The sequence below is a fragment of the Alexandromys fortis genome, unplaced genomic scaffold, assembly GCF_014885135.2.
Source record: "Alexandromys fortis isolate MF-2015 unplaced genomic scaffold, M_Fortis_MF-2015_v1.1 scaffold_36, whole genome shotgun sequence".
NCBI classification, from domain to species: domain Eukaryota; kingdom Metazoa; phylum Chordata; class Mammalia; order Rodentia; family Cricetidae; genus Alexandromys; species Alexandromys fortis.
In genome coordinates this window covers 14,255,889-14,281,765 of record NW_026067915.1, presented here as the reverse complement: position 1 = coordinate 14,281,765, position 25,877 = coordinate 14,255,889, and the positions used below count along the sequence as shown (strand labels likewise).

The 25,877-nt window shown below is 49.6% G+C and overlaps 1 protein-coding gene across 1 annotated transcript in view; it reads left to right on the top strand.

Annotated features, from left to right (window-relative positions):
- Trim71 (tripartite motif containing 71) overlaps window positions 1-25,438 on the top strand; it is a 53,657-nt gene extending 28,219 nt beyond the window's left edge. Inside the window, exons 2-4 of the mRNA XM_050139648.1 lie at window positions 14,254-14,421; window positions 20,814-20,948; window positions 23,396-25,438. Of these exons, the coding sequence (XP_049995605.1) occupies window positions 14,254-14,421; window positions 20,814-20,948; window positions 23,396-24,847 (1,755 nt within the window). The 3' untranslated portion in view covers window positions 24,848-25,438. The remainder of the gene's footprint in view (window positions 1-14,253; window positions 14,422-20,813; window positions 20,949-23,395) is intronic.
- The last annotated feature ends 439 nt before the right edge of the window (window positions 25,439-25,877 follow it).

Genomic DNA, 25,877 nt, shown 5'->3' with positions numbered 1-25,877 from the left:
TCTCTCTCTCTCTCTCTCTCTCTCTCTCTCTCTCTCTCTCTCTCTCTCTCTCTCTCCCTCCCTCCCTCCCTCCCTCCCTCCCTCCCTCCCTCTCTTTCTCTTCCTCTCTCCCTCTCTCTCCCTCTCTCCCTCTCCCTCTCTCTTCCTCTCTCTCCCTCTCTGTCCTAATGACATGAGAGCATGGAGGAGCTTCTGCTCCTTGCTGCATGTGAGCTTGGCTATCCTAGTCCTTGGATTCTTGGTTGACAGGCTCATACCTCTGGTGTTCTGCAAGCAAGCACAGGACACTTGTCTCCAGCTGTGCTCCTGGGCCTGGGGCTTGTTCCTCTCTGCCCTCTTGTTCTGGGGTCAGAGGAATCCTGCCTAGGGAGTTCTGCAGGGTCTGGCCTGCCAGCTCTTATCTTGTCTCCAGAAGTCAGCTGGCCTTGCACTGTCAGCCCAGCAGCACAGCCGTGTGGCGCCACTCTGAGGTTGAGTCTCCAGGCCACGCCGTGCAGCTGGGGCAGTCCCCTCCTAAGAAAGGACACTTTCTGATTCTCACGCTTAGCACTTACACAGCAAACATTCTCCTCATACTAATATTTGGGCAATGGTGCCTGGGAGTGTGTGTAGCTTTTTTCTATGCAGTGCCTTTTCAATCCCTTGCCATCACCCTCTTTGGGTGTTTGTTTGTTTGTTTTTTGATACACTAAGTAGCCCATCCTGGCTGTCCTAGACTAAGCAGACAAGACTGGGCTTGAACTCTGAGGTCTTCCTAACTCTGTTTCCAAGTACTGGGATTCCATGTGTGTACCCTCATACCTGTCAAAACTAAGAATGGAAAAAGGGGTCTTGGGGAAGCAGGACTGAAAACTTTAGGGACCAGTAAGGAGGTGCTCTTGGCAAATCCTATGGAGGCCTCAGCACATTCTTGGTTTTTTTGGGGGGCGGGGGTTGGCGCTTTAGATTGTCAGCCTGGCTACAATCTCCCTCTGATACCCGGGAGTGGTGTTTTTTGTTATGTGATTGAGCCAGGGCCTTGGGTACACAAAACCCACTGTCAGTGTGTTCTGAACTCAGCAAGCACAAGGCCACCTAGGACTTATTAAAAATTGAGCCAGTCTAGACTCCATTATGTAGCCCAAGCTGGCCTGGGACTTCTGTTTCTGCTACATTGGCCTCCTAACTGCTAGGTACACTCTGCCCGACTGGAAAGGTTGTTTGTAAGAGATTAGAGCATCCACGGGTCACAACCCTTTTGGGGGACAAATGACCATTCACGGGGTCACCTGAGACCATCGAGAAGCAGGTATTTACATGACCATTCATTACAGTTGTGAAGTAGCAACAAAGAGTCCCAGCATTAGGAAAGTTGAGAATACTGGATTAGAGAAAGGATCCTGGATAGGACCAGGTAAATAGAAATTACTTCTGCTTAGCCTGTGGCTGTTTTTCCCCAGTCCATTCCCCTAGACTGGCGTCCTCCAGTGGGATACATTAAGGGCCCTTATTACTGATAGGCAGGATCTCTAGCCCCAGGCTGGCCTGAAACACAGGTTGATGCACACATAGCTGGGGAGCAGAGCGCACATACGGGGGTTGGCAGGCCCCTGAAATCATCAAAAGTCTTTGCTCTGTGCAGATGTTTTAATTGCTTGCTTGGTTTTGAGACAGACCCTGGCAAGTTTGGAACTCAGTATGTAAAGGCCTCAAACTCAAGAGACTCTCCCGCCTCTGCCTCTCAAGTGTTGGGGTTAAAGGCGCGTGCCACCACCACCAGGCTTATTTATGTTTTCTTTAATGTGTGTATTTTCCTGCATAAGCGTGCATGTTTTGAGGAGCACGCCAGGTCCCTGGGAACTGGACTGAGATGGTGTGAGCAGCGCTGGGAACCAGCCGGGTCCTCACCTCTGACTTCAGTCAGGCACATTCGCAGGTCTGAATTTCAAGCCACCGTTGGTGAAAGTCATATAGGTCTCCGGCTGGCCACATCTTCCTTAGTCCTGGTGATGGGAATCTGACCGCTCACCATCAGGAGGCTGTTGACTACCCTTAGCTATATAATTTGAAGGAGCCAGAAAATAGGGCCTGGAGGAGAGTGTGCTGCCCTCACTGTCCAGTCTTAGAAGAACCTATTTTCTTGGGGTCAGCAAGCTCTGGCCTGAGCATGTGCCTGGAAGTCTTCCTCTAGCGAGGCTAGGAACAAAGGCACGGCTCTGGACCAGCTGCCATCTTGGGCCAGTCATTTCATCAAGATCTTCTGCTTTGGACTATAAATTGATCATCTATTCCCAGGGGCGGTAGCCTTTTGGATTCTGGCAGCAGGATAGTGTTGTGGCCTGGGCTGGAGCATCTGGGGCACCTCTTGGAAAAAGACAGTGAGGGCGGTGTCCTGGTCTCTGACCAAAGGGAGTGTGGGGGTTGGGTCTCTCCAGCATCTCCATTTCTGCTGCTGACTTTCACCCCCGAGGGGTTGTTGAGAAATCTGAGGTATTGGGAGCAGTATTGCAAGAGGCAAGAATGCAGCATAAGAGAGGAGCCTAGACCTGGGAACGGGACAGCACCTGGCCGGACATCTCACCCTACCAAGCTCTGGAGACAAGCCATTGACGTCAGGCCTGTTTACCCAAGAGGAATTTATTCTCGACCTGTTTGTAACAGAATGGGGAGCCACTGGGCTGTCGACTTCAACAAAGAAGTAGTCTTTGGTTGTGGCGATGGTTGGACCGCAGGAGCCTCACTGGCTCGGTCTGGAGAGGAGTCGTGTTACAGCCTGCCCTGCCGAGGCAGAGGAGCCCACTGGTCTCTGCAGTGACCTGGGGCGGCCTCCTAATTGTGGCCTTGAGCAGACTAAAATCATGTAAGGCCATTCGTCATCCAGTAGTCACCTCAGTAGTGACCAGGGCGGAGCAGTGCCAGGGCTCAGCCCTGCTCTGTGACCGCTTGCCCACCGGTTAAATATACACTGCCTCTGATTTATCTTTAGCTTTAGCTGGGGTAAGTGGCCCTCACGGTCACTAAGAAAACGTTTCTGTATGTGAAACTCAAACGGTTGAGATAGGTCACACTGTATAGTCCTGGCTTGGCTGTCCTTGACGTTAATGTAGACCAGGCTGGCCTCAATCTCACATCCATCTGCCTCTGCTTCCTGAGTGCCACCACCCAGCAGCCTCTTCTGGCCTTAAAAATGAAGAAATAAGAGGGTGGCTTGTCCTGTCCCAGCCTCGGAATGCTGAGACTGGAGGGTGGAAGACCACCTGGGTAACTCCGGAAAGGGAAATGAGGCTGTGGGTGTTAGTGTAACTCCGTGAGCACAGCTAGTGCTCTCTCAGGGTTCCAGCCCCAGAGGGCATTGCTCAGCCAGTGGTAGACTACTTGCCTGAGTGCCATGTTCCCAGCTTTACAGAAAGAAATTCAATAACATTGCTTAGGCTGCGAGGACTAGGAAGCTATGCATGGCACACCGGTATTGGGGAGTCTGACTTTTCCACTAAGGCTGGGGTAAGGGTGCAGCTCCCCGTTTTGATGGAATTAGCTGAGTAGACAGGGCTAGGGAGAAGCCTTGAGTGTACTCTCCCAACTGGACGGTATGAGGTCCAGCACTTACACCTGCCCTGTGCTCCACCCATGCTGAGCTCCTCCCTGTGCTGTGCCACGCTACAGCTGTGATCTGTACAGGTGGCAAGGCCTGGCCACGAGGGCAGGAGGGAGCTTTTTAGGGTGAAGCCTGAAGGTTCTCTTTCCTGCCTGGAGCGAGTTCCCTAACACAGCCTACATTTTTATCCATGCTTCCTAGTGGACTAGCTGGGTTTGTCATTTTCTGCCGGGCCCGCCCTCTCTTCCTCCTCCTGGCTTTGTTGTGTGTTGTGTGTTGTGTGTTGTGTGTAGGGGTTCTGTGTGTTGCAGTTGCTATAGATACTAAAGTCGCCTCTCACTCTGGAGACTCCCCATCAAATGACTGAGAAGGTAAGGGGGCATTGACTCTTTCCTGCCGCAGTTTTACTCTGGGAAGATTCCAGCCCGTGTCACTAATTGAATCGTTGTTTACCGAAAACTATTGTTTCCTTTGTTCTATTCCTCAAGTGTTTAGTGAGTGTGGGACTACTAGTTGGTTTCTGGGGCTACACTTAAGTAGTGAACAAAACACAGCCTTGTTTAAGTTCTAGGGTGGCGCGCGCGCGCGCATGCGCGCGCGCGCACACACACACACACACGTGTGGATCTAATGACTCCTCAGTGGGATAATCACTTGAGCTGAAGGCCAGCCAAGACAACTCAGGGAGACCCCACCCAAGACAAAGAAGGGAATGGAACTGAGGTGAACCAGTACCACTTGCAGTAGCCGGAAGTGTTTGAGGAAGCCATGTTGTGCCCGGAGCCAGGCAGCCACGTAAATAGCTGGTGGGAGCGCCCCTCCCGTGGACTAACCAGGAGGATTTAAGTAGGTGGTCGAAGTGCACAGTGTAAGGGAAAGAATCCCAAAGGCAGTGGGGTGGCATCCCGTGGAACCCACCCGACTGAATGAGCAGGGCCTGTTCAGCTCTGGTGCTGACCAACAGGCAGGCAGGGTGGGCGCTAACTTGCTTTACCCAAGCACAGGGACATAGGCCTTTTAAAGGGCTCTGTCCTCTGCATGGGGAGAGATTGCAGGGGGAAAAAAAAAAAAAAAAAAAAAACCTAAACTGCCTGTTACTGTTCTGGGAAGTGATATGGAATAGCGTCTACTCTTGGAAGCTTCCTTCTTCATCTCTGCTTGCACATGTGACTAAAGTCAGACTCATGCCTCTCTCCCCTCCCCCCAGCATGGTACCCCATGCCCAATTTTATTTTTGGTCCCCTCACTGGTTTGCTGGACTGTGACCTGAGCACATACGTGGAAGGAAGGACGGAGCCCAGCACAGTGAGGAAGGGTGCAGGGTTGGAATCTGCCATCAGGAAGGATCAGCCACTGTGTGGTTCCTCGGTGGAGATGGGCAGCTGCTGGCCTGCAAAGAAAGCTGGCCCACAGCAGTGTCAGAGGGTGTCAGTCAGCACACCTATCCTAGTGGCATCCCCTGGGATCTCTGCGCATTCTTTCCAGCAGGCAAGCAGAAGACTTAGGCTGGAGAATGGTGGCCGAAGGTCTTGCGGGTGCCTCCTTCCCCAAAGTCTCCCTAGCTCAGGCTGGCATTGAGTCTGCAAACCTCTGCCCCTCCCGCCTTCACTTTCTAAGTGTTGGGATTCCAGGCACACAGGCCACCACATCTACTTAGGTGATACTGGGCTTTGCGTGTGTAAGGCCACTGAGCACTAAACCAGTGGAGCTGCATCTCTGGCCTTGGGGCCACCCCGGCCTTCCTGACACACTAAAGCTTGTCACTTAGCCCCTTACAAATTGTGGGACACGAGCATGCATTCCCAGCCTCAGAGTTTCTCTCTCTCTCTCTCTCTCTCTCTCTCTCTCTCTCTCTCTCTCTCTCTCTCTCTCTCTGTGTGTGTGTGTGTGTGTACACACACTTGCGTATGGTCCAGGCTGGCCTTGAATTTTATGACTGAGGATGACCTTGAACCTCTAGTCCTGCTGCCGGGATTCTTGTGTGTTAGTGCTTCAGCTGAGCTGCATCTCCAGCCCTTGTCGTGTGTGTTCTGTCTCACCCTTTTCTCACGTCTCTGCTAGTCCCTATAGAAGTAACATTCATCAGTACAAGACCAAATGCAGGGACTTCAGGAACCCCCAGAAACCTTTCTGAAGGTTGTTGTGCTTAGTTTTCTTCTGAAGCTTTAGATTTTTGACCCAATTTAGCTAGTTTTAACTAGCTTAGCCTCCCCCCCCCCCCAGGACAGGGTCTCTCTGCGAATATAGCCCTGGCTGTCCTGGAGCTTACTTGCTCTGTGCTGTCTTCTAAGTCACAGATTGATCCCCCAGCCTCTGCCTTCCAAGGACTGGGATTACAGGAGTGTGGCATCACTGCCCAGCTCTGGTTTAGCTTTTATTTCACCCTGGCCGACTTGATTTTCTTTTTCTCTTTTCTTCCCTTCCTCTCCTGCCTGTTTTCCTCTGGACATCCCTCCACTTCCCTTCCCCTCTCCCCCTCCCTCTGAGGTGATCCGATGCTATCTGGGGAAGTGGAGAGGGGAGAGAGGCTCTGTCAGCACCTCTAAGGCTGAGCAGGGGTCCTCAAGTGGCCCCTTTCTCAGTTACGTTAATTAGCCGTTAATTAGCCGGCACCAGGTCATTTGAGGAGGTTCTTCACCTGCACATTACCCAGGCCCATGGTCCAGCACCGAGACTGAGCTGGAATCTCATCTGAGACATGACATTCATTCTTTATTTTCCCAGTAAAACAAGCCAGGTTTGGTGGTGTAAAACAATAATCCCAGCACTTGGAAAATTGAGGCAGGAGGATCACCACAAGCCTGGTGGTCTACAGTATAGATGGTTTGGGCTTCCTGACTCTCTGGGGGTAGATGAGGAGGTTCTGCTGGGAATGACTGGCTGCTGGTTCTGTTTTTGTTTTGTGTTTGATAATGTCTCAAGCTGAAGGCAGGATGGCCTGAGACTAGCTCAGGTTGACCCCGAACCTCACAGCAATCCCCCTGCCTTAGTCGTCCTGATTGCTAGGGTTCTAGTCCCTACCATAGCCAGGCTAGCTTCTATTTTTGTTCTTGAGGTTGGGGGGTCTATCTCAGTCTTGCTTCCTGGGACATGTCCTGTTGTTAACAGCTGAGAGGCCACATGGAGTCGGCTGTGAAATAGTCCCCTTCACAGTTACACAGAGTCCTGTAAACACCAAGATTTAGAACAATACTTACAGTGCCAATGAATGTGTTCTGTAACCGGGAACTGAGGGCTCTCAGGGAAGGAACCAGAGCTTTTACCAGCCAGAGGCAACCGTGTAATGGTAGAGCCCAGCTACAAGGACGTGGAAGTTAGTGCAAAGATGGTTCTCTTACATTTGATAGGAAGGCTACTAGCTGTATGTATGTATGTACATACATATTTATCTATGTGTATATCTGTGTATGTATGTGGAAGGGGGTATGTGCAGGTGTCCTGGGAAGCCAGAGTCATTGGATCCCCTGGAACTAGAATTACAGGACCCGAGCTCCCAATTGAACTCCCTGCAAGAGCAGTACTGGCTCTTAACTGCTGAAACATCTAGCCGGCTTCTTAAAAAAACAAAAACAAAAACGACAACTAATTGCATTGCTTGCATGCGTGCATGTGACTCATTAAAATTATACCCCACGCCCTATTGGTATTTGTTTTTTTTTTCCCCCTTTCTCCTCATCTTGGCCAGTTTGTGTGCTTTCCTCTCCACTGCCCCCACCCCACCAGCCGGGCAGCGGGCATCGGAAGGAAGCTTTGGCTACTTGAGGGGGTGAAAGGTTCAGGTGTGCAGTGTCCCCTTACGAGGAAGGGGGGGGCGCTGAGTTTCAGGCCACCAATGGAGTCCACTCTGTTCTACAGTCAAGTGCCCTTCTTGCCGTGAACTCAGCTGACTTAACTACACCTGCTCTCACAGCCCTGGAGGCCACGGGAACAGAGACTCAGATATCCTTCCTGAGGTGAAAGTCTATAATTTACACGTGCGGTGATCTCTGCGTTTGCACAGATCTCTCTTATTTCCGCCTGGAAGCCGCATTAAACCGCTCATTAGAACACCAGAGGTCAGATGCTTGCCGGGCAGCAGCTGGGACGCTAATGATTTCACAGGCTTTGTGCGACCCCCTGGCCAAGGGTGCTGTAAATCGGACTGGGGATTTAAAATTTTTTAAAATTTTTTCCCCAAGCCTCCAGGGAGTTGGTCCTTGCTTGCCTTGGGTGAGATAGAACTTAAGATAGGATTTAAAGTGAGGAGTGGGGTGAAGGGGGAGGGGGAGTAAGAGCTAATGGGACATCGTGGACAGACTGGTGGCAGACCATTTGAAGAGATTTTGTGGGGCCACCAGAGCTAACTCATTTCGTGTTCCTTATTATAGAGAGTGCGGCAGAGGAGTCTGAGTCCCACCCAGTCCTGTTGTTATGGGATACAAGTATAATCAGTTTTTTTAGGGTTTGTTATTAATTTTTTTGGTTTTATTTACATGTGTAGGTCTACCTAGTTCCTAGTCAGAAGAGGACACTGGATCTCCCAGAGCTAGTGTTTGGGGGTTGGGAGCTCGTTTGATTACATTCCCCTGTGACCCACCTCTCTCTCTGGGTGATGGTGTTAAAGCCCTCAGCCCTGTTTCTCCCGTGCTTGTTTTTGCTTTATACCTTGCTGTACCCATCTTGAGTGGAGTTACGCTGTACTCCCTCTTTGGATTCCAGCTCTTCTCCCCAGGATGAGGGTTGCCTGTTTAGTTCATCTTTGTAGTTGACTGAAGCAGTAACCCATTTCTTATTTACCTCCTGGGTGTGCTCACAGCATGCTTCGCTAGCCGATGGGGAGTTTTTAGTTATTTATGGCCTTTATTTTTTGAGACAGGGTTTCAATGTGTAGCTCTGGTTGGTTGGGAACTCAATGTAAGACTAAGTCAGTCTCAACTTACCTCTGCCTTCCAGCTGCTGGAACCAAAGGTGTTCAGGCGCAGTTTTTTGTTTGTTTGTTTGTTTGAGACTTGATTCCTGCAACCCAGACTGGCCTGGAACTTGCTGAGAATGACCTTGAAATATTGAATCCACTGGAGTGCTGGGATCACAGGTGTCACCACCACAAGTCCAGCGGAGCACGTGTGTCACTCAAGTACGCGTTAGCGATCAGGTGCAGCTTGTGGGAGAGAGTCTCTTCTTTTTTACTCATGGTACAGGATTTGAACTCCAGTCCTCAGATGGTGGTGAGCAGCCCACATCTACTGAGGCACTCACAACCCCATTTGTGTTTATAAAACACTGAACAAGCTGTGAGGTGGTGGCGCGCGCCTTTAATCCAATCCCAGCACTTGGGAGGCAAGAGGCTGGTGGGTCTCTGGGAGTTCAAGGCCAGCCTGGTCCTGAACAAGTTCCAGGACTGCCAGGACTGTTACACAGAGAAACCCTGTCTCGGAAAACCAAATAACCCCAAAACAACACTGCTCAACAATGTTATTCATGTAAAGAAATTGTGGGACCGGGCCTGGTGTCAAATCCCAGCACCTCGGTGGATTTGGTGCTTAGCCTAGTCTACATAATGAGTTCCAGGAGTATATAGTACTCGGTCTCAACACATCCCCACCCCAAAAATAAACAAATTTGGGTCTTTTTGGAAAAGCAGTGCAGAGTTAACCACAGAGCCATCTCTTCACATTCTAATTTTTATTACCAAGTACTGGCTATAATTCGTTCATGTAACAAACACTCTGAAACTATTCAGGAATGGAGTATTCCGAGGACATTTCAGAAGGTTTAGCAAGTGAAGACCCAAGCACCAATATGCCAGCACTTTGGTCAAGACAGGAACAGGGAGATGAAGCAGGTTTCAGGCTAGCCTGGGTCACAGTGTCTGATCTGAGTTGAGTAGGACCGCAGGTAGGCGCTCACCCTGCGTGTGCAAGGCCCAGCGTGTGCAAGGCGTGGATTCCATCCTTAGCACTATGCTTAGAATATGGGGTACTTTGAGAGGTCGTTAAAATCAGGCAACAGACTGGAGGGTTGTTTTGTTTGTTTGAAAAGTTGGTCTCAGCTGAGTGGTGGTATATGTCTTTAATCTCAGCTCTTGAGAGGTTCGAGGCCATTCTGGTCTGGGTTTTTTTTTTTTTTTTTTTTTTTTGTTTTTTTTTTGTTTTTTTTTTTGTTTTTTTTTTTTTGTTTTTTCGAGACAGGGTTTCTCTGTGGCTTTGGAGCCTGTCCTGTGGAACTAGCAGTGTAGACCAGACTGGTCTCGAACTCACAGAGATCCGCCTGCCTCTGCCTCCCGAGTGCTGGGATTAAAGGCGTGCGCCACCACCGCCCCGCCTGGTCTGGGTTTTTTTATTTTTATTTTATGTGTATGGATATTTTGCATGCTGTGTGTTAAGTTGGGAGGCCAAGGAAGGGCGTAAGAGTTGGCCCTTAATGGTTGAGCCATCCTCCAGCCCAGGTTTGTTTCTGTTGTTTATATATCGAGACAGTTTTCATGCAGTCCAGATAGATATTTAATTCTAGAACAACTGCCTCTATATCATCCCCCCCCTCCCAGTGCTGGGGTTGCTGAAGTTTCCCACCGACCTCAGTAGGCATTCTCCCGCCCCCAAATTTCCCCTATTCAGGGCTCACGGCAGCACGTGCCATGGCTGTCCAGAGAGAGAGATGCCATTTCAGAGGATGGAAAAGAATGATTTGGTACTACAGTTGGAAGCCAGCACTGGCAATACAGTGAGGCCAGTCCTTCTGTTTGTTTCTTTTGTTTTTGTTTGTTGAGAGGCAGGATTTCTCTGTAGTCCTGGAACTTGCTATGTGAGATCCTCCTGCTTCTGACTCTACCGAGTTCTGGGACTAAAAGCATGCTCCAGCCACCACATCCCCTAGCAGCAGCGTTGTGAATTGCCCTTCTTTCTGCAAAGTGGTTGAGTGCGTGGCTTCCTTCACTCTCCCCAGGCTTCCCAGCCCAGAGGGCTTGCTTGCCCTTTAGTTTAACAGTTCTCCTCTCTTTTTCCCCTCTCTCTTTCTGCGACCGCTTGTTTGTGGTGTGTGCGCCCCTGCAGAAGTCGGAAGACAACTTGCTGGAGTCATGGGTCCCTGAGCTCAAACTCCGGTGGCCAGGCTTGGCAGTAATCACCTTTTCCCTGAGCCTCCTCACCAGCCAAGCCGTAAAGCCTGGTTTTGGTGTTCTAAAGATGTTTTTCATGGTTCCGGAGCGCGGCTTATGATTTTTTAAAGTGAGTCTCCGTTGTCCGTGTGCGGCCAAGGATTGGGCTTTTGTGCTTACTGCCTGATACTTCAGGAATGGGAGGTGGTCACTGACGAGTGTGTGCTTGAGACTTTGCTCTGTGAGAGACAAACAACTGTCCTGAGCCATTTTAAGGAATACTGTGCTTAAATTTTTTTTAAGTAAGTAAAACAATAAACAGTGGTTGTCACTGTGCCCAAGCTAAGGCGTCTTGACAAACTCGAAACCACGTGGTGATTGCAGCTGCCCTTCCCCCTTTCTCACTGATTCACTGATGTGGGCCGCTGTGTTTGGGAACTATGGCCCGCGTTTCCCCAACGTGTCCCCGGACGTGTGTGTCCCAGCTGGTGCTGGATGGAGGTGGGGGGAGGGAGAAAGCTATACACACAAGATCTTGTTCACCAACAAAGCCTTTTCTTTCAGAAGGTACCCTGGCCAGCCTGCCTACCTTGTGTTGTTATTTATTTATTTTTCTTTAGCCTCCCCCACCCCCTGTTCCTTTCCTGCTGGGCCCGCATTCCTGGGTCTTTGTCTCTGCTTGGTATTTTAGAAATTTTGGGAGAGGAAGGCCGGGAGGGGTGGGACGTTCTAGAAGCTGGGGGCAGGGAAGGGGGTGGTCACTGGGAGGGTCAGAGGTCAGGCCAGCTCCATTTAGCTAGAGCAGCCAGATTGTCGCCAGGCCTGAGGGGGCGTGTCCATGCATCTGCCAGGGTAGCCCTAAACAGGCAGCAGGAATTCTTGCCACTAGGGGACTCCACTTCTCTTCCTGCTCCCTAGTAGGGGCTGTCACTTTTGAGGTCACTGGCTCCTCTACCTAGCCCAGTCTATTCCTTGTTTTTTTTTTCTTAAACATTGGCTCCAAGGATGCCCCCCCAAGTATATTTTTATTTTATTTTATTTTATTTTTGGTTTTTCGAGACAGGGTTTCTCTGTGGTTTCCCAAGTATATTTTTAAACTACATTTATTTTATTTTTTTAGAGGCAGGCTGTGTGGAGAGCAGGATTAACTTGGTGGAGTCTGATCTCCTCTCCATGTGTGGGTCCTGGGAACAGACTCAGGTTGTCAGGCTTGGCAGCAGGCGTTTAACCCAGAGTCATCTCCCCAGCCCCAAGTCTATTCCTTTAATCGTCTGACTTTTGAAAGTTTCCCGGTGCTATTCCTTCCCTGTTGATCGCACGTCTTTAGTTCTAAAGCTCTGCCCCCCCCCCCCCCTTCTTGGAAATGGCAGGTGAGTAAACCTGGAAGGCTTCCAAATTTCAACTCCCGCTCCTAACTAGAAGACTTAAAAATCGATCTTGTTTCACGGTCTTTTGAAGATGCAGTTTATTTGTTATAAACATGCGGAGGCTGTCCTGTGCATCTGTGGATTCCTCTTGATTGCCACTGCCCCTCCCAGCTTGTCTACCCTGGCTCCTTGGACGCTCTCCCATTCACTTGGGATAGGATTCCGGGCCGCGTTTCACGTGGGACCCCCTTGACTCATCCACCTGGGATAGGATTCCGGGCCGCATTTTACTGGGACTCCCTTGTCTCATTGGTTGCTTTTGGGCTCTTCATGTCTGTTCTCCTGACAGCACTGTGGGTTCTGACTGGGATTTCTCTTCCCTAGAGTCCTTCCAGGTTTCTGTAAGGCCTGGGGCGGGGGTTGGGGGGGGGGCTTTTAGGCCTGGCATTGCATAAGCCCTGTTGTAGGACTGACAAGCCTAAAGGCCTGGGAGTTTCTTAACATGCGGACGGACGATTGCGCAGCACCGTTTCTTATCTCAGCCCAGAATTACTTGAAAACCCTTTGCTTCCTGTTGTCCAGTTCCCAGACAGGCTGATTCCTGGGATTTTGAAGGTTGGAAAAGGTCTCCTGAGGGACCTCACCAGACCCCATTTGTTTCTCAGATTAGAAGCTCAAGCATGCCAGAGGAAGCCGCAGGGCAGGTGGTCCAGGCTCAGAAGCCGGGAGTGCCTCTCTCTTGTAGAGAGCCCTGTAGACTCACCTCTGGGGAAAGAAAGCGAGGGTGCTTTGGTCAGTCTACACAGCCACCCCAGAGTTGCTTGGCGAAGAAGGAGACCTTAGCCCATTCTGTTTTAATTTAAAAGGCACCTTCTGGTGGGAGGTTTTCACACTTTGCTCTAGGCAGATGGAGCCTAGGGGAGGAATGCGTGCAGCAGGAAAGCCCAACCCAGCAGAACTTTCACACCACACTGCAGCCTGCGAGGGAGGGGTTGCTCCCGGTTATTCAGCTCAGCTTCTTTTGGTTGGCCATTTAGAAGTTCTCTTGGATTTTTAGATTAGCTAACAAGGAGGACCAGGTCATGTCTGGAGGGTTAGCTTGCTTAAAACATCACATCGTTGCCTGGTTATAGTCTGCTGTGTTGGTTAAAAAGTGACCCAAAGTGATCGCAGTCACGTTTCCTTGTTCAGACTCCATTCCTCTATAAGATTAAGAAGAATATCTTGGGGTACAGGCATGTTTCACCCCACCAGGCACCTGTGAGGGCAGCAGATGGGCATGGGAGACAGCGGCCACTCACTGTGGTTCTTTCTCAGCCTCAGACCTTCTGGCTTTAAAGCCTGGCTCCTTCCAGGATCTGGACAAGATGGAGCGTTTTGTCATGTGTTTGGGTAGCCAGCCCGTTGCTCGACTTGGAGTGTGCCCGCTGTGTGGTCTCCACACCACCTCCTGTCTTCACGTGGAGATTTAAGTGTGTTGCTGCGTGTGGCGAAGAATGCAGCTTACGCACTGATTCCTTGTGTCGCGTGTCAGCTTCCCCCGCCCCCAGCTGCTCTTGAAATCAACCCAGCGGACGATCACAGAGGGAGGAGAGTGGCTGGTCTCCATGCCGAGCCCTCTCCTGAGAGCCTCTTGCCTGTCAGCAGCTGAAGGCTGTCCAGGGCTTCTCTTCACCCAAGCACACGAACTCTTAGGGAACGCTGATCCCCTGGCCTGGCTGCCTCCCAGGTTCAACTGCTTGGAATAATTTGTCAGAGGGAAGAAAGCCAAGAGGCAGGCCGATGTTAACGTTCGTCCTGTAGCTCGCTCAAGTGCTCAGGAGACAGACAAGTGCTGGCCATCCTGGCTGAGGGCTTAGAAGAGGGGTACATACTACCTCTTGATCTTGCTTCACGTACAGGAGTGGCTACAAAAGCTTCATTCTTTTTTTCACTCAGACTTTTAACCACAGACAAGAGATCATAGAACCTTCCATATCATTCTGTTGAGACACAGGGAGCCCCCTTCTTCCCCACCCGTATGCCAGCAGGGCTACCCTATATGATCCCCGACTTTGCCGTCCGGCACTTGGGTGGGGATTCCCCTCTGGTCCGAGGCAATAGGCATCAAGTGTGCACCTATGGCAGTCTTGTCTGTCTTGATGAGGGAGGGGGCGCACCATGTTTGGAGGAGGACTGTTTGAATCTAGAGTTAGGGCTATGCTACCTCGCGTGCTCACACTTGTGTTTCTGGTCCTCAGGTTCTGCATCTGTACTGCGACACCTGCTCTGTTCCCATCTGCAGAGAGTGCACGCTGGGCCGCCACGGGGGTCACAGCTTCGCCTACCTCCAGGATGCCCTTCAGGACTCGCGGGCTCTCACCATCCAGCTGCTGGCTGATGCCCAGCAGGGCCGCCAAGCTATCCAGGTCAGTTGTCCACTCAAACCTCCCGTGTCCCTTCTGGAGGACAGGTTGCACTAGAGAGCCAAAGGGACTGTAGTGTGTGACACCCAAGCAGCCAAGGTCTCTGGGGGGCTCCCAACAGTGTCCAGAGGATGGCAGATGCGTGGTTAGCTTTGCCGAGGTTTGGTTCTGCTTTCCCGAATTAGCAAGCATTGGTTTTCGTTTGGACTGCAGGCTGTGCGCCTGATGCTCTTTAGGCACAGGTATTTGATACACAGATTTACTTACACAGGAGTCTTGAACTGTCCCTGGGTCATAAAGCCCTTGTGATTTAAACCCTTGTCCTTGAATTCCCATCATTCCTTTTATGGTTGGGGAGGGACGTGTGTGTGACATTTTGACAGCTGTCTGAGTTCTACAGTGTCAAGCAGTGGTGTATTATACATGGCTGATTGATGTTAATTCTTCCTGTCTATTGTTCTACGTGACAAGTGTTTAGGAAATTATGACACGTTTTCCATGAATATGAGTTCGAAAGACTAGAAACACCGCTACATTTCCAGCCAAAATTGTATAGGAAGCTCGTTTAGGTACATTTTTGAATCATTTAGGCTAAAAAATGTTTTAAGTCATCTTGTGTGGGGGTATACTACAGATTTGAGAGTGCCCTGTTGATGGGTTTGATTTACCTCACTCTTGCAGAGCTGGGTTACAGGTGTGCACAGTCACCCCTGGCTGGGTTTGCAGGTCTCACTGAATCAGGTTTTCAGCAGCCGACAGGTTTGTGTGTGTGGCGTCCGCGTTGTCTTTTCTGATTGATTAGATTTTTTTTCCCTCTCCTGATGTTTAAATACAGGTTAAAGAACATATTTCTGGAATGACAGTTCCTGCCACCAGAATTGGTACTTTATCAGTCCGTTTTTGGAGAGATTTTTACTTCCTATGTGTTTGTCTCTGTGTGCAGTGCTCTTGGAAGCCAGAAGAGGGCGTCAGCTTGCTCCTGGAACTGGGAGTTCCAGATGGTTGAAAGCTGTCCAGTAGACATCGGGAACCGAACCTGGGTTCTCTGTGAGAGTAGCTAGTGCTGTTCATGATGAACCCCCTCTCCATCTTTTAAAATGCCTGTGCATCTGAGGGGCTGGTGTCTCTTAACCTGGAACTCTAGAATTCCAGGCAAGCCCTGGCCACACGAGGGAGGCTACATCTCAAGGCCCAAAACAAAACACTTGTATAGTCATGTGTCTGTCTGGTTCCCCCCCCCCCCCCTTAAGTTAGTGTATCTCTTTTGTTCTGGTTTGTGCTGACGTGCCTGTGTCTCCGCAGATAAATGCCAAGTGTCTTCTTTTGTACTGTTACAGTTAGAATTCCCTAGGAACTGTTTAGCTTAGTATGATGTTCCTAGCCACTGCTTCTGACCCGGGACTCAGAGAGCTGCTGGGGTGTGTGGGTATGGATGGGTGTGGTGGGGGTGATGATGACACGGTATGATCCCCTTTCTGGGTCCAGCCCAATGCAGGCATCCGTCAGCCACCCCGCTCCTCTCCCCAGCTGCCACATGATCTACTTTCTAAAGTCTTCGCATGATCTTAAATACCCCCTTTCTGCTTTTGGTGCTTGTTTTTAAAATGAGACGGGGTCTTCCTGTTGACCCTGACTATTCCAAAACTTGACTTACTGGGCCAGGCTGGCTTTGTCCTCGGGGCTTCTCCTGCCTCTCGTCAAACGCTGGGATTTGGTGGATGCCACCATCTCCCGCTCTCCAGTTTCTGCCCACAGAGACCAATGAACTTGATAGAATTGATGCTGTGTATTCTTTGTGGGCCCAACCACTCTGGGGAGAGAAATGGGTTTTCAAGACTGGATGGCCTGGCCAGGCCGGGCGGTGGTGGCACACGCCTTTAATCCCAGCACTCGGGAGGCAGAGGCAAGCAATCTCTGTGAGTCCAAGACCACCAGCCTGGTCTGTCTTACAAGAGCTTGTTCCAGAACAGCTAGGCTGTTACACCAGAGAAACCATCTCTCTCAAAAACAAACAAAACAAAACAAAAAGATTGGATGGATGGAGAGGTTGCAGAGATAGAAGATGGCCCAGTGGTTAAACCCAGGTTTCGTTTGCAGGGCCCATGTGGCAGCTCAGAACCATCTGTAACTCCTGTTTCTGGGACATGCCGCATGGTACACACACACACACACACACACACACACACACAAGAAAACAGTCTCACACACAATTAACTAAGAAGTCTAAGCTTAAAAAATGTGTTGTCCCCTTAAAGGAGTGATTAAAACAGAGAAATCTCATTTCTGTAGATGATTGTGTTCTAGGCGAAAAGAAAAGAATAGAGGTGTAGCATTTTATGTCCTGCTCAACTGTCTAAGCACAAATCTGAAGCGTAGGCCTCAGGACCAAGTTGGTGGTCCGCGTCAGTGTTCGACTGGAGATCAAACCATTTGACATTAAAAAAAAAAAACCTCTTTAAATGTTTAAAAATAAAATTTGAAAAATTATTTTGCTTATGGCTGTTTTGAATGGTCACATGAGGTGAGCAGTCTGAAGAGTGGATGGTAGGAGCCTGTTGTTTCCAGTCTGAGAGTCTTAGGTGTGCATTCGAGGTTCCCACGTGGCCAGTGTGACTGATTCTTGGCTGTACCCTGGAAACAGGTTTGGTCCCAGCCTACCTCACATGAAGTGGTTGCCACGCAGGAGTTAGCCGGCATGCACAGTCGCCCTGTCCAGGCCTCTCATCCTTTCTGCTCTGAGGTTAGCTCTGTTGCCATCTAACAGCTGAAAAAGTTGCTCTTTTTAGAAGATCCAAGTTAAGTTCCTCTCACCGGGTCAATTGTCTGTAACTCCAGCTCCAGGCCTCCTTCTGGTCTCTGGACACTCCCTATACTCGGTCCACAGGCATACATGCAGACAAACACTCATTCACAAAATTAAAATAGAAACATGTTTTTAAAATAAGGAAAATGTAGCTGGGTGGTGGTGCACGCCTTTAATCCCAGCACTCGGGAAGCAGAGGCAGGTGGATCTCTGTGAGTTTGAGGCCAGCCTGGTCTATAAGAGCTAATTCCAGGACAGGCTCCAAAGTTACAGAGAAACCCTGTCTTGGAAAACCAAAAAAAGAAAAAAAGGGAAAATGTTCTGTGGAGTTGGGCTTTGGCATGGAGATCTCTCTAAGCTAAAAGACCGACACCTGAGCCCCTTTTCTCTCTGTTATTTTCCCGGCCCCATTCCAGCGCCCTGCAGACCCAGCCCCTGCTGGAGTGTGTTCAGGACTGCCCATCGCACGTCTACAGAGTCATTTTTATCACCCTTAGGAATGCGGTGACCCTTGCTCAAATGCTTTGCACTTGTTCGGTGTCATAAAAACTTTCCATCCCTCTACCTGATGGAAGATACGTATCTTCAGTACAGCTGGATGAGGCCTAAACAGGTCTTTGGGGACATGCTAGGACACACAAATGAGTCACAAATAGTAAAATTTGTCAAAAGAGGGCACACTTGTCCACCCGACAGGGAAAAATGGTCATTGCTCCCGCATTCCACTGGTCCCCGCTGGGCAAGGGAATCCGTTTATCCCATAAGATGACTTTTGCATAGTATGTTGACTAGCTTTGTGTCAGCTTAAGAAGGGATAAACTCTGTCAGTTTAAGAACGGTGATGGTGCACGCCTTTAGTCCCAGCACTCTGTAAACAGAGGCAGGTGAATCCCTGTGAGTTTGAGGCCAGCCTGGTCTACAAGAGCTGGTTCCAGGACAGCTAGGACTGTCACGCAGGGAATCCCTGTCTCGAAAAACCAAAATAAAAACAAGAGATAAGCTCAACTGAGAAAATGCCCCTGCCAGACTGGCCTGTGTCCCCCTTAATAAAGATGGTGAGTGTCATACAGATGGTGTCTCGTTAACAAAAGTAAGCTTGTGTCAGGTGTTTAAAATATTAGTTTATTGGGAGGCAGAGGCAGGCAGATCTCTGAGTTTTGAGACCAGCCTGGTCTACAGAGCTAGTTCCAGGACAGGCTCCAAAGCCACAGAGAAACCCTGTCTCGAAAAACCAAAAATAATAATTAATAATAATAATAGTAGTTTATTAAACAGACGTTTGCTATATTTTATTAGATAATTGTATGTGGGGACGGCAAGGACCTCCATGTTTGTATTGAGATCAGAGAACTTGGTGGGGTTCTCCTGTCAAGTCACCCCTGGGTTCCCAGGCCGAATGCACGCTATCAGCTTGCAAAAAGCACCTTTACCAGCTGAGCTAACTTGTTGGCCCCTCAGTCGCACACTTACAGAGCTTTGTCTTCCCTGCTTGCTCGCTTCTCCTGCTTCCTCCTCCCCTCTTCTTCCTCCTTCACTTCTCCCTCCTGCTTGCCTGCTTGTCCTTGTTCTTGTCCCAGGACAGTCAGAGCTGCACAGAGACCCTGTCCTCCTGTCTTGAGTAAAAATTAAAAACAAAAAAACTATAGCTGGATCAGTTTGTTGGCCCTGGGTGTTAGTGAACCATCTGAAAAAGAGTGGTGCTGGTCATTCTACATTTACTGTTTTAGTGCTTGGCTTGCAGCTTTTTTTTGGGGGGGGGGGGTCTGCCTGCCTGCCTCTCTACCTTCTGCACTTAGGGATTACCCTTGGAAGGTAACTTGCTTTAGAAATACAGACTTCATAGAGGCTAATTAGTTAAGATTAACTCTGAAGAAACTTGCACGCATGTGCTCATACACACGTGTGTGCACAGACACATAATTAAAATAATAACAAATTTTTAAAAATTAAGATGGGAGCTGGAGAAATGGCTCATAGGTTAAGAGCACTGGCTGCTCTTCCAAAGGTCCTGAGGTCAATTCCCAGCAACCACATGGTGGCTCACAGCCATCTGTAATGAGATCTGGTGCCCTCTTCTGGCCGGCAGCATACAGGCAGGCAGAACACTGAATACATAATAAATAAATTTTAAAAAAAAAATTAAGATGGAGTGGCCAGAGAGATGACTTGGTGTTTAAGAGTACTTACTGCTTCTTTAAGAGGACCTGGGTTCAACCCCTTGCACCTGTGTGGTCTTTCACAATTATCTGTAATTCCACTTCTAGGGATCTAATGCCCCCTTCTGACTTTTGCCAACATTAGGCATACACGTGATTCATATATATATATACATATATATACATACACACACACATACACACAGGCAAAACACTCATACATAAAAATAGTTTTATTTTATATTGTTTCCTGAGACAGTTTCTCTGTGTTGCTTTGCAGCCTGTACTGAAACTAGGTCTTGTAGACCAGGCTGGCCTTGAACTCACAGAGATCCACCTGCCTCCCAACCACACCTCAGCCCTGCCACCTCGGTTTCTTACACATCTCTTTTATCAGCCAGGAGCTGAACCCTGCGTAACAGTGACATTCTGCTCTCACCGTTGCTTGCTTCTCTGCATGTTTTGTCTTGGGTTTCTCTCATGTTAGCCATCCACCAGGGTTCGAGAGAGGATTGGTAATTGTCTACTTAGAACTAATAGGAGCTGGGATTTGAACTTGGGTTACTTTAATAAAACACCTACCTGCTGAGGTGCAGAAGACCTCCCATCTCGTATTCAGAGAGCCCTCTGCCTGAGCAGGTACCTGCCCATTGCTTCCCTGTCGTGCTGGCTGTACGACTTGTGTTTGCTGTACCCACCTGGGTGGATCAGCTGCTCTAAAAAGGGTTCCTCTGACAGTCGGGTCGAAATCCTGATTTAACTGCTCAGTGCCTCAAAGAAATCCTTGCGGCTTTTTTGAGATACTTCATGTATTATTAACGAACACACCAGGCCTCCTGGATTAATTTTTCATGAACAATATGTCTGATTTAGCCAGCTGATACACCGGGGCTTGTGTAAGATGAAGGGCCCCTGACTACAGGGTGTGATCGATGGTTTTCTTAGGTTAGATCAGGTGATACTCCCAGAGTGCGCATTGTGTTGCTTCCTATTGGGTTAGGGGGATTACTGACAACTGATGTAAATGTATGGAGAAGCCACTAACTGTCGTCCATCCTCCCACCCTTCCCTGTCGTGTCTCCCCCTCACGGACTTCCCTGGTTTGCAAGATTTCCTTCAGGTTCAGGAAGGAAGCCCAAGAAGTCTGAAGTCTGTAGAGAGCCCAGAGCTGTAGGTTTTTACCCGATGGTCCTTCCCAGTGTTCACACAGACCCACCTACAATGGTTGCTCTGTTGTCAGCTTCCCATCATAGTCTGTACTCAGTGGAGGTGCCACTTCCGAGACACAGACCCAGCTCTCACCAGCAACTCTGTTACACCTCAGCAGGTGCCAGCAACGTTGTCCTAGCATAAGCCCCGTGGGCCTGACGGAAGCTCGGTCTTGGGTGAGAGGCAAGGTTCCTTCCAGCACCTAAAGGATCTGTTTGCTTTTCCAGCTGAGCATTGAGCAGGCCCAGACGGTGGCTGAGCAGGTGGAGATGAAGGCGAAGGTGGTCCAGGCAGAGGTCAAGGCTGTGACAGCCCGCCATAAGAAGGCCCTGGAAGAGCGTGAGTGCGAGCTGTTATGGAAGGTAAGGAGGTGCATGTCGCAAGTCCCCACCCCAGCCGGTTCCCTGAGTCTAGCCTCATCTCAGATCTGAGGCCCGGGCCCTAAGCTGGGAAGGAGGCGTCCTTGGAATGCTAGGTGTCACTCACGTAGCAAAACAAGAAACCCTTTCAGAAGAGCCCAGTAGCCAGGATGGAGCAGGGCTCAGGTTTTCTGTTGCTTGCCCTGGAAAGGAGGCAGACAAGAGGGAGACAGTCAAAACTCTCGTTAGCAGAGGGGTGGGGAGGAAACAGCCCTTAGTTTTTTGGTGTTCTGACTGGCTGGACTTCCTCTATTTGGGAGAGGGTGTGTGTGTGTGTGTGTGTGTGTGTGTCCGTGTCCGTGTCCGTGTCCGTGTCCATTTCCTTTTGAAAGCTAGGAAGAGCTCTGAGTGCACACGGGTGGGCTGTCAGATAAAAGTCAGCTGTGAAGACTTCCACCGCCCTACCCATATAACATTTTAGCTGTTCTGGTTGTGTGTTCCCCCACCCAAGAAAAACGGCTAGTTAAGGTTGACTATGGCTACCTATGGGCTGGTATTCAACCATGATTCTTGGGCTGTGCTGAGTCCTCCTCTGTTGGGTAGCTTACTTTGACCTGGTATTATGGTAGGGATAGCATCTTAGTTCCCAAAAAAGACCCATAAAATTAGTTTAAGACTTTCATTTTTAAAAGCTGTGTGTATATGTGATTGTGGGTGCCTGTGGAGGCATAAGTTCGCCCTAGAGCTGGAGTTTCTGGTGAGCAGCCTGACCTGGGTCCTGGGTCAGGTGTGCAGGGGCCAGAAGAGAAGGATGGGGCTGGAGCTGGGGTTACAGATGGCTGTGAGCCTCCCAACAGGGATGTTGTGTGGACTGAACTGGGGCCCTACCCTTGTAGGTCCTAACCAGTGAGTCATCTCTCCGGCCCCCGGCCCCTTCCTAGTACAGTTATACCCTGAAACGTTGTGTCAGGATATGAGACCTGCTTCGGCAAATCCATGTCTGGATTTCCTGATGGAAAAGACTTCTGTGGTAGTTCTGGGCCCTTGTTTTGGTTCTTCTTTCCCACAAGCTCTCTGTAGAACTTTTTTCTTTTTTTTTCTTTCTTTCTTTCTTTTTTTTTTTTTGAGTTGGGGGCATCTGTATAGCCTCCTTGCCATCCTGGAACTCACTTGTGTAGACTCAGAGAGATGCACCTTCCTCTGTCTCCCAAGTGCTGGTGTCAGTGTGTCCAACCGTACAGTGATTTGTTTGTTTGTTTGTTTTGGTGGGGGGATTTGAAGATGCGTCCTGTGTACTACGAGATCATTTCTACTTACCTAGAATCCCTGTTCTTAAATAAACTTCCTTGTTTTGTGGACACTTCCACCTCCTCCATTTTTTTTTATTGTGCTTGGTGTGTGTGTGTGTGTGCGCCTGCGTGTGCTAATTTTTTTAATTATTTATTTGTTTGTTTGTTTGTTTGTTTGTTATGTATGCAATATTCTGTCTGTGTGTATGTCTGCAGGCCAGAAGAGGGCACCAGACCTCATTACAGATGGTTGTGAGCCACCATGTGGTTGCTGGGAATTGAACTCAGGACCTTTGGAAGAGCAGGCAATGCTCTTAACCACTGAGCCATCTCTCCAGCCCCCCTGCATGCGCTATTCTATGTTTTATAGTCCATTGTCATGGAGAAGTAAGAGCAACACGACTTGAAACTCCTAGTCACGTGACACCCACATTCCAGAGCACAGAGATGTGAATGTGTGTGCTGGTGCTTTCGGGGTGGGTCATCTCCAGTTAGTCCAACTCAGGAGACCCAGGGCTGGAGAGATAATGGCTCATCAGTTGAGTATCCTGGCTGCTCTTCCAGAGGACCCAGGTTCAGTTATTAACCAGCGCCCGCACGGCAGCTCACAACTGTTTGTTATTTCCAGTTTCAGGTGATCTGGCCCTTTCACACATAATTAAAACAATCACATTCGCTTATTTTTAAATCTATACCTCAGAAAAGTTTCATTGGCCATATATATAGTTTTTTTTTTTTCCCCCGAGACAGGGTTTCTCTGTGGTTTTTGGAGCCTGTTCTGGAACTAGCTCTTGTAGACCAGGCTGGTCTCGAACTCACAGAGATCTGCCTGCCTCTGCCTCCCGAGTGCTGGGATTAAAGGCGTGTGCCACTACCACCCGGCTCATTGGCCTTTCCTAGCCCAGAGAAAATCTTGATGCTAGGGCAGGCCTGTGAATTGAGTCACTAATCGGGGTGAGGGACAACTTGCTTAGACCTGGGAACTGGGACCATGTGAAGGCAAAGAGCAAGGGGGAAAATCCATTCTGTTTCGTTAGATAAAATCTATTTCTGCATAATTTAGGTTTTTGTGCCTAAATTACTCCAGGTCCACCGTGGGTTTCTCACATATTCTCCTTGCTTGGTTCTAAGTCTGTCCTTGTTTCCTGTCTCCCTGTCCAGGTGGAGAAGATAAGGCAGGTGAAGGCTAAATCTCTATACCTGCAGGTGGAGAAGCTTCGTCAAAACCTCAATAAGCTGGATAGCACCGTCAGTGCCGTCCAGCAGGTCCTGGAAGAGGGCCGAGCCTTGGATATCCTGCTGGCCCGAGACCGGATGCTTGCCCAGGTGCAGGAGCTCAAGACCATCCGCAGCCTCCTGCAGCCCCAAGAAGATGATCGAGTTATGTTCACACCCCCCGACCAGGCATTGTACCTCGCTCTCAAGTCTTTTGGCTTCGTCAGCAGCGGGGCCTTTGCCCCGCTCACGAAGGCCACAGGAGACGGCATCAAGCGAGCCCTTCAGGGCAAAGTAGCCTCCTTCACTGTGGTGGGCTATGACCATGATGGTGAGCCTCGCCTCTCGGGGGGTGACCTGATGTCAGCTGTGGTCCTGGGCCCCGATGGCAACCTGTTTGGTGCAGAAGTGAGTGATCAGCAGAATGGGACTTACGTGGTGAGCTACAGGCCCCAGCTGGAGGGGGAGCATCTGGTGTCGGTGACCCTGTGCAACCAGCATATAGAGAACAGCCCCTTCAAGGTAGTGGTCAAGTCCGGCCGCAGCTATGTAGGCATCGGGCTCCCCGGGCTGAGCTTCGGCAGCGAGGGTGACAGCGAGGGCAAGCTCTGCAGGCCCTGGGGCGTGAGTGTGGATAAGGAGGGCTACATCATCGTGGCCGACCGCAGCAATAACCGCATCCAGGTGTTCAAGCCCTGCGGCTCCTTCCACCACAAGTTTGGTACCCTAGGTTCCCGGCCTGGGCAGTTTGACCGGCCAGCCGGGGTGGCCTGTGATGCCTCCCGCAGGATCGTAGTGGCCGACAAAGACAATCACCGCATCCAGATCTTTACCTTTGAGGGCCAGTTCCTCCTTAAGTTTGGTGAGAAAGGAACCAAGAATGGGCAGTTTAACTACCCTTGGGATGTAGCAGTGAATTCTGAGGGCAAGATCCTGGTTTCAGACACCAGGAACCACCGCATCCAGCTGTTTGGGCCTGATGGGGTCTTCCTGAATAAGTATGGCTTCGAGGGGGCTCTCTGGAAGCACTTTGACTCTCCACGGGGTGTGGCTTTCAACCACGAGGGTCACTTGGTCGTCACTGATTTCAACAACCACCGGCTTCTGGTCATTCACCCTGATTGCCAATCGGCACGCTTCTTGGGCTCAGAGGGCAGCAACAATGGACAGTTCCTCCGACCACAGGGCGTAGCTGTGGACCAGGAAGGTCGAATCATTGTGGCCGATTCCAGAAATCACCGGGTGCAGATGTTTGAGGCCAATGGCAACTTCTTGTGCAAGTTTGGTGCTCAAGGCAGTGGCTTCGGGCAGATGGACCGCCCCTCAGGTATCGCGGTCACCCCAGATGGATTGATCGTCGTGGTGGACTTTGGCAACAATCGAATCCTCATCTTCTAATCCATCTTCTGGGTTTCTGTGTTTAGGGTGTGTGTGTGGTGCGTCTCTCTCTCTCTCTCTCTCTCTCTCTCTCTCTCTCTCTCTCTCTCTCTCTCTTTTTTTGAATAACAAAGAAGAAATTGTCTCAGGGATATTTCTTTTTCTCCCCTTTTTTATTTTATTTTTATTTTTTTAAAGAAAACAGAAGTACAACATTGCTTAAGTCCTACCTCATCTTTTTTTTTCTTTTCATTTTTTTTTTTACAGTTGAATGTATTCTCTTGTGCAGGGATTGAGCCTGTGAAGTGGTAATTTCTATCTACCTCAGATCTTTGCATGTCTTTCTAGCAACCCTCTGCTCCTCTACGGAGCTCACAGTCCCTTCCCTCTTGAAGGTGTGGAATGCACAGGCCAGCACTTCTGCAACCTTGAGGGCACTGGAAGAATAGGGTGGGGTGCATTTTTGTAGATTGAGCCAAGGAAACCCAAAAAAAAAAAACTGCTAAGTATAAAGATGTTGGAAAGATAGGATTTAAAATTCATAATTCTAGTGTATTTGTGTTGAGAATACTGTGTATGTGTGGGATTAGGTTGTTTTGTTTGATTCCCCCCCCCCCCATGCTGCAACAGAGATTGCCTCTGTTCTCGGGTTACCTCAGAGTCTAACATCTTCATCCCTAGGATGCTGTGGCTTGCTCGCCAAGAAAAGTAGACCATTCGTGTTTTAGGTGTCTGGTCTTTGTTTCTGCTAAGGAAGGGTGTGTGTGTGTGTGTGTGTGTGTGTTTCAAAGCCATCTTCGCCTTGGGGGGGGCTGGATTTGACACGTGGCATCCCAGGGAAACTTTTCTTCCCAGTTTGCTTTCTAAGATAGGTTTAGCTCAGGACTCTTGGTTAAAAGTGTTCTCAAGTTTCTGTGTTTTGTTGTTTATAAAGACTTAGGTATAAGCAAATAAGTTGACCTTGTTCTCAGAGAGGGGCTTTTCAGATGTGGGCCACGGTGCCACAGAAGTTGGGGATGCTGGGGAAGTGAGGCACCCCCACATCAGGGAT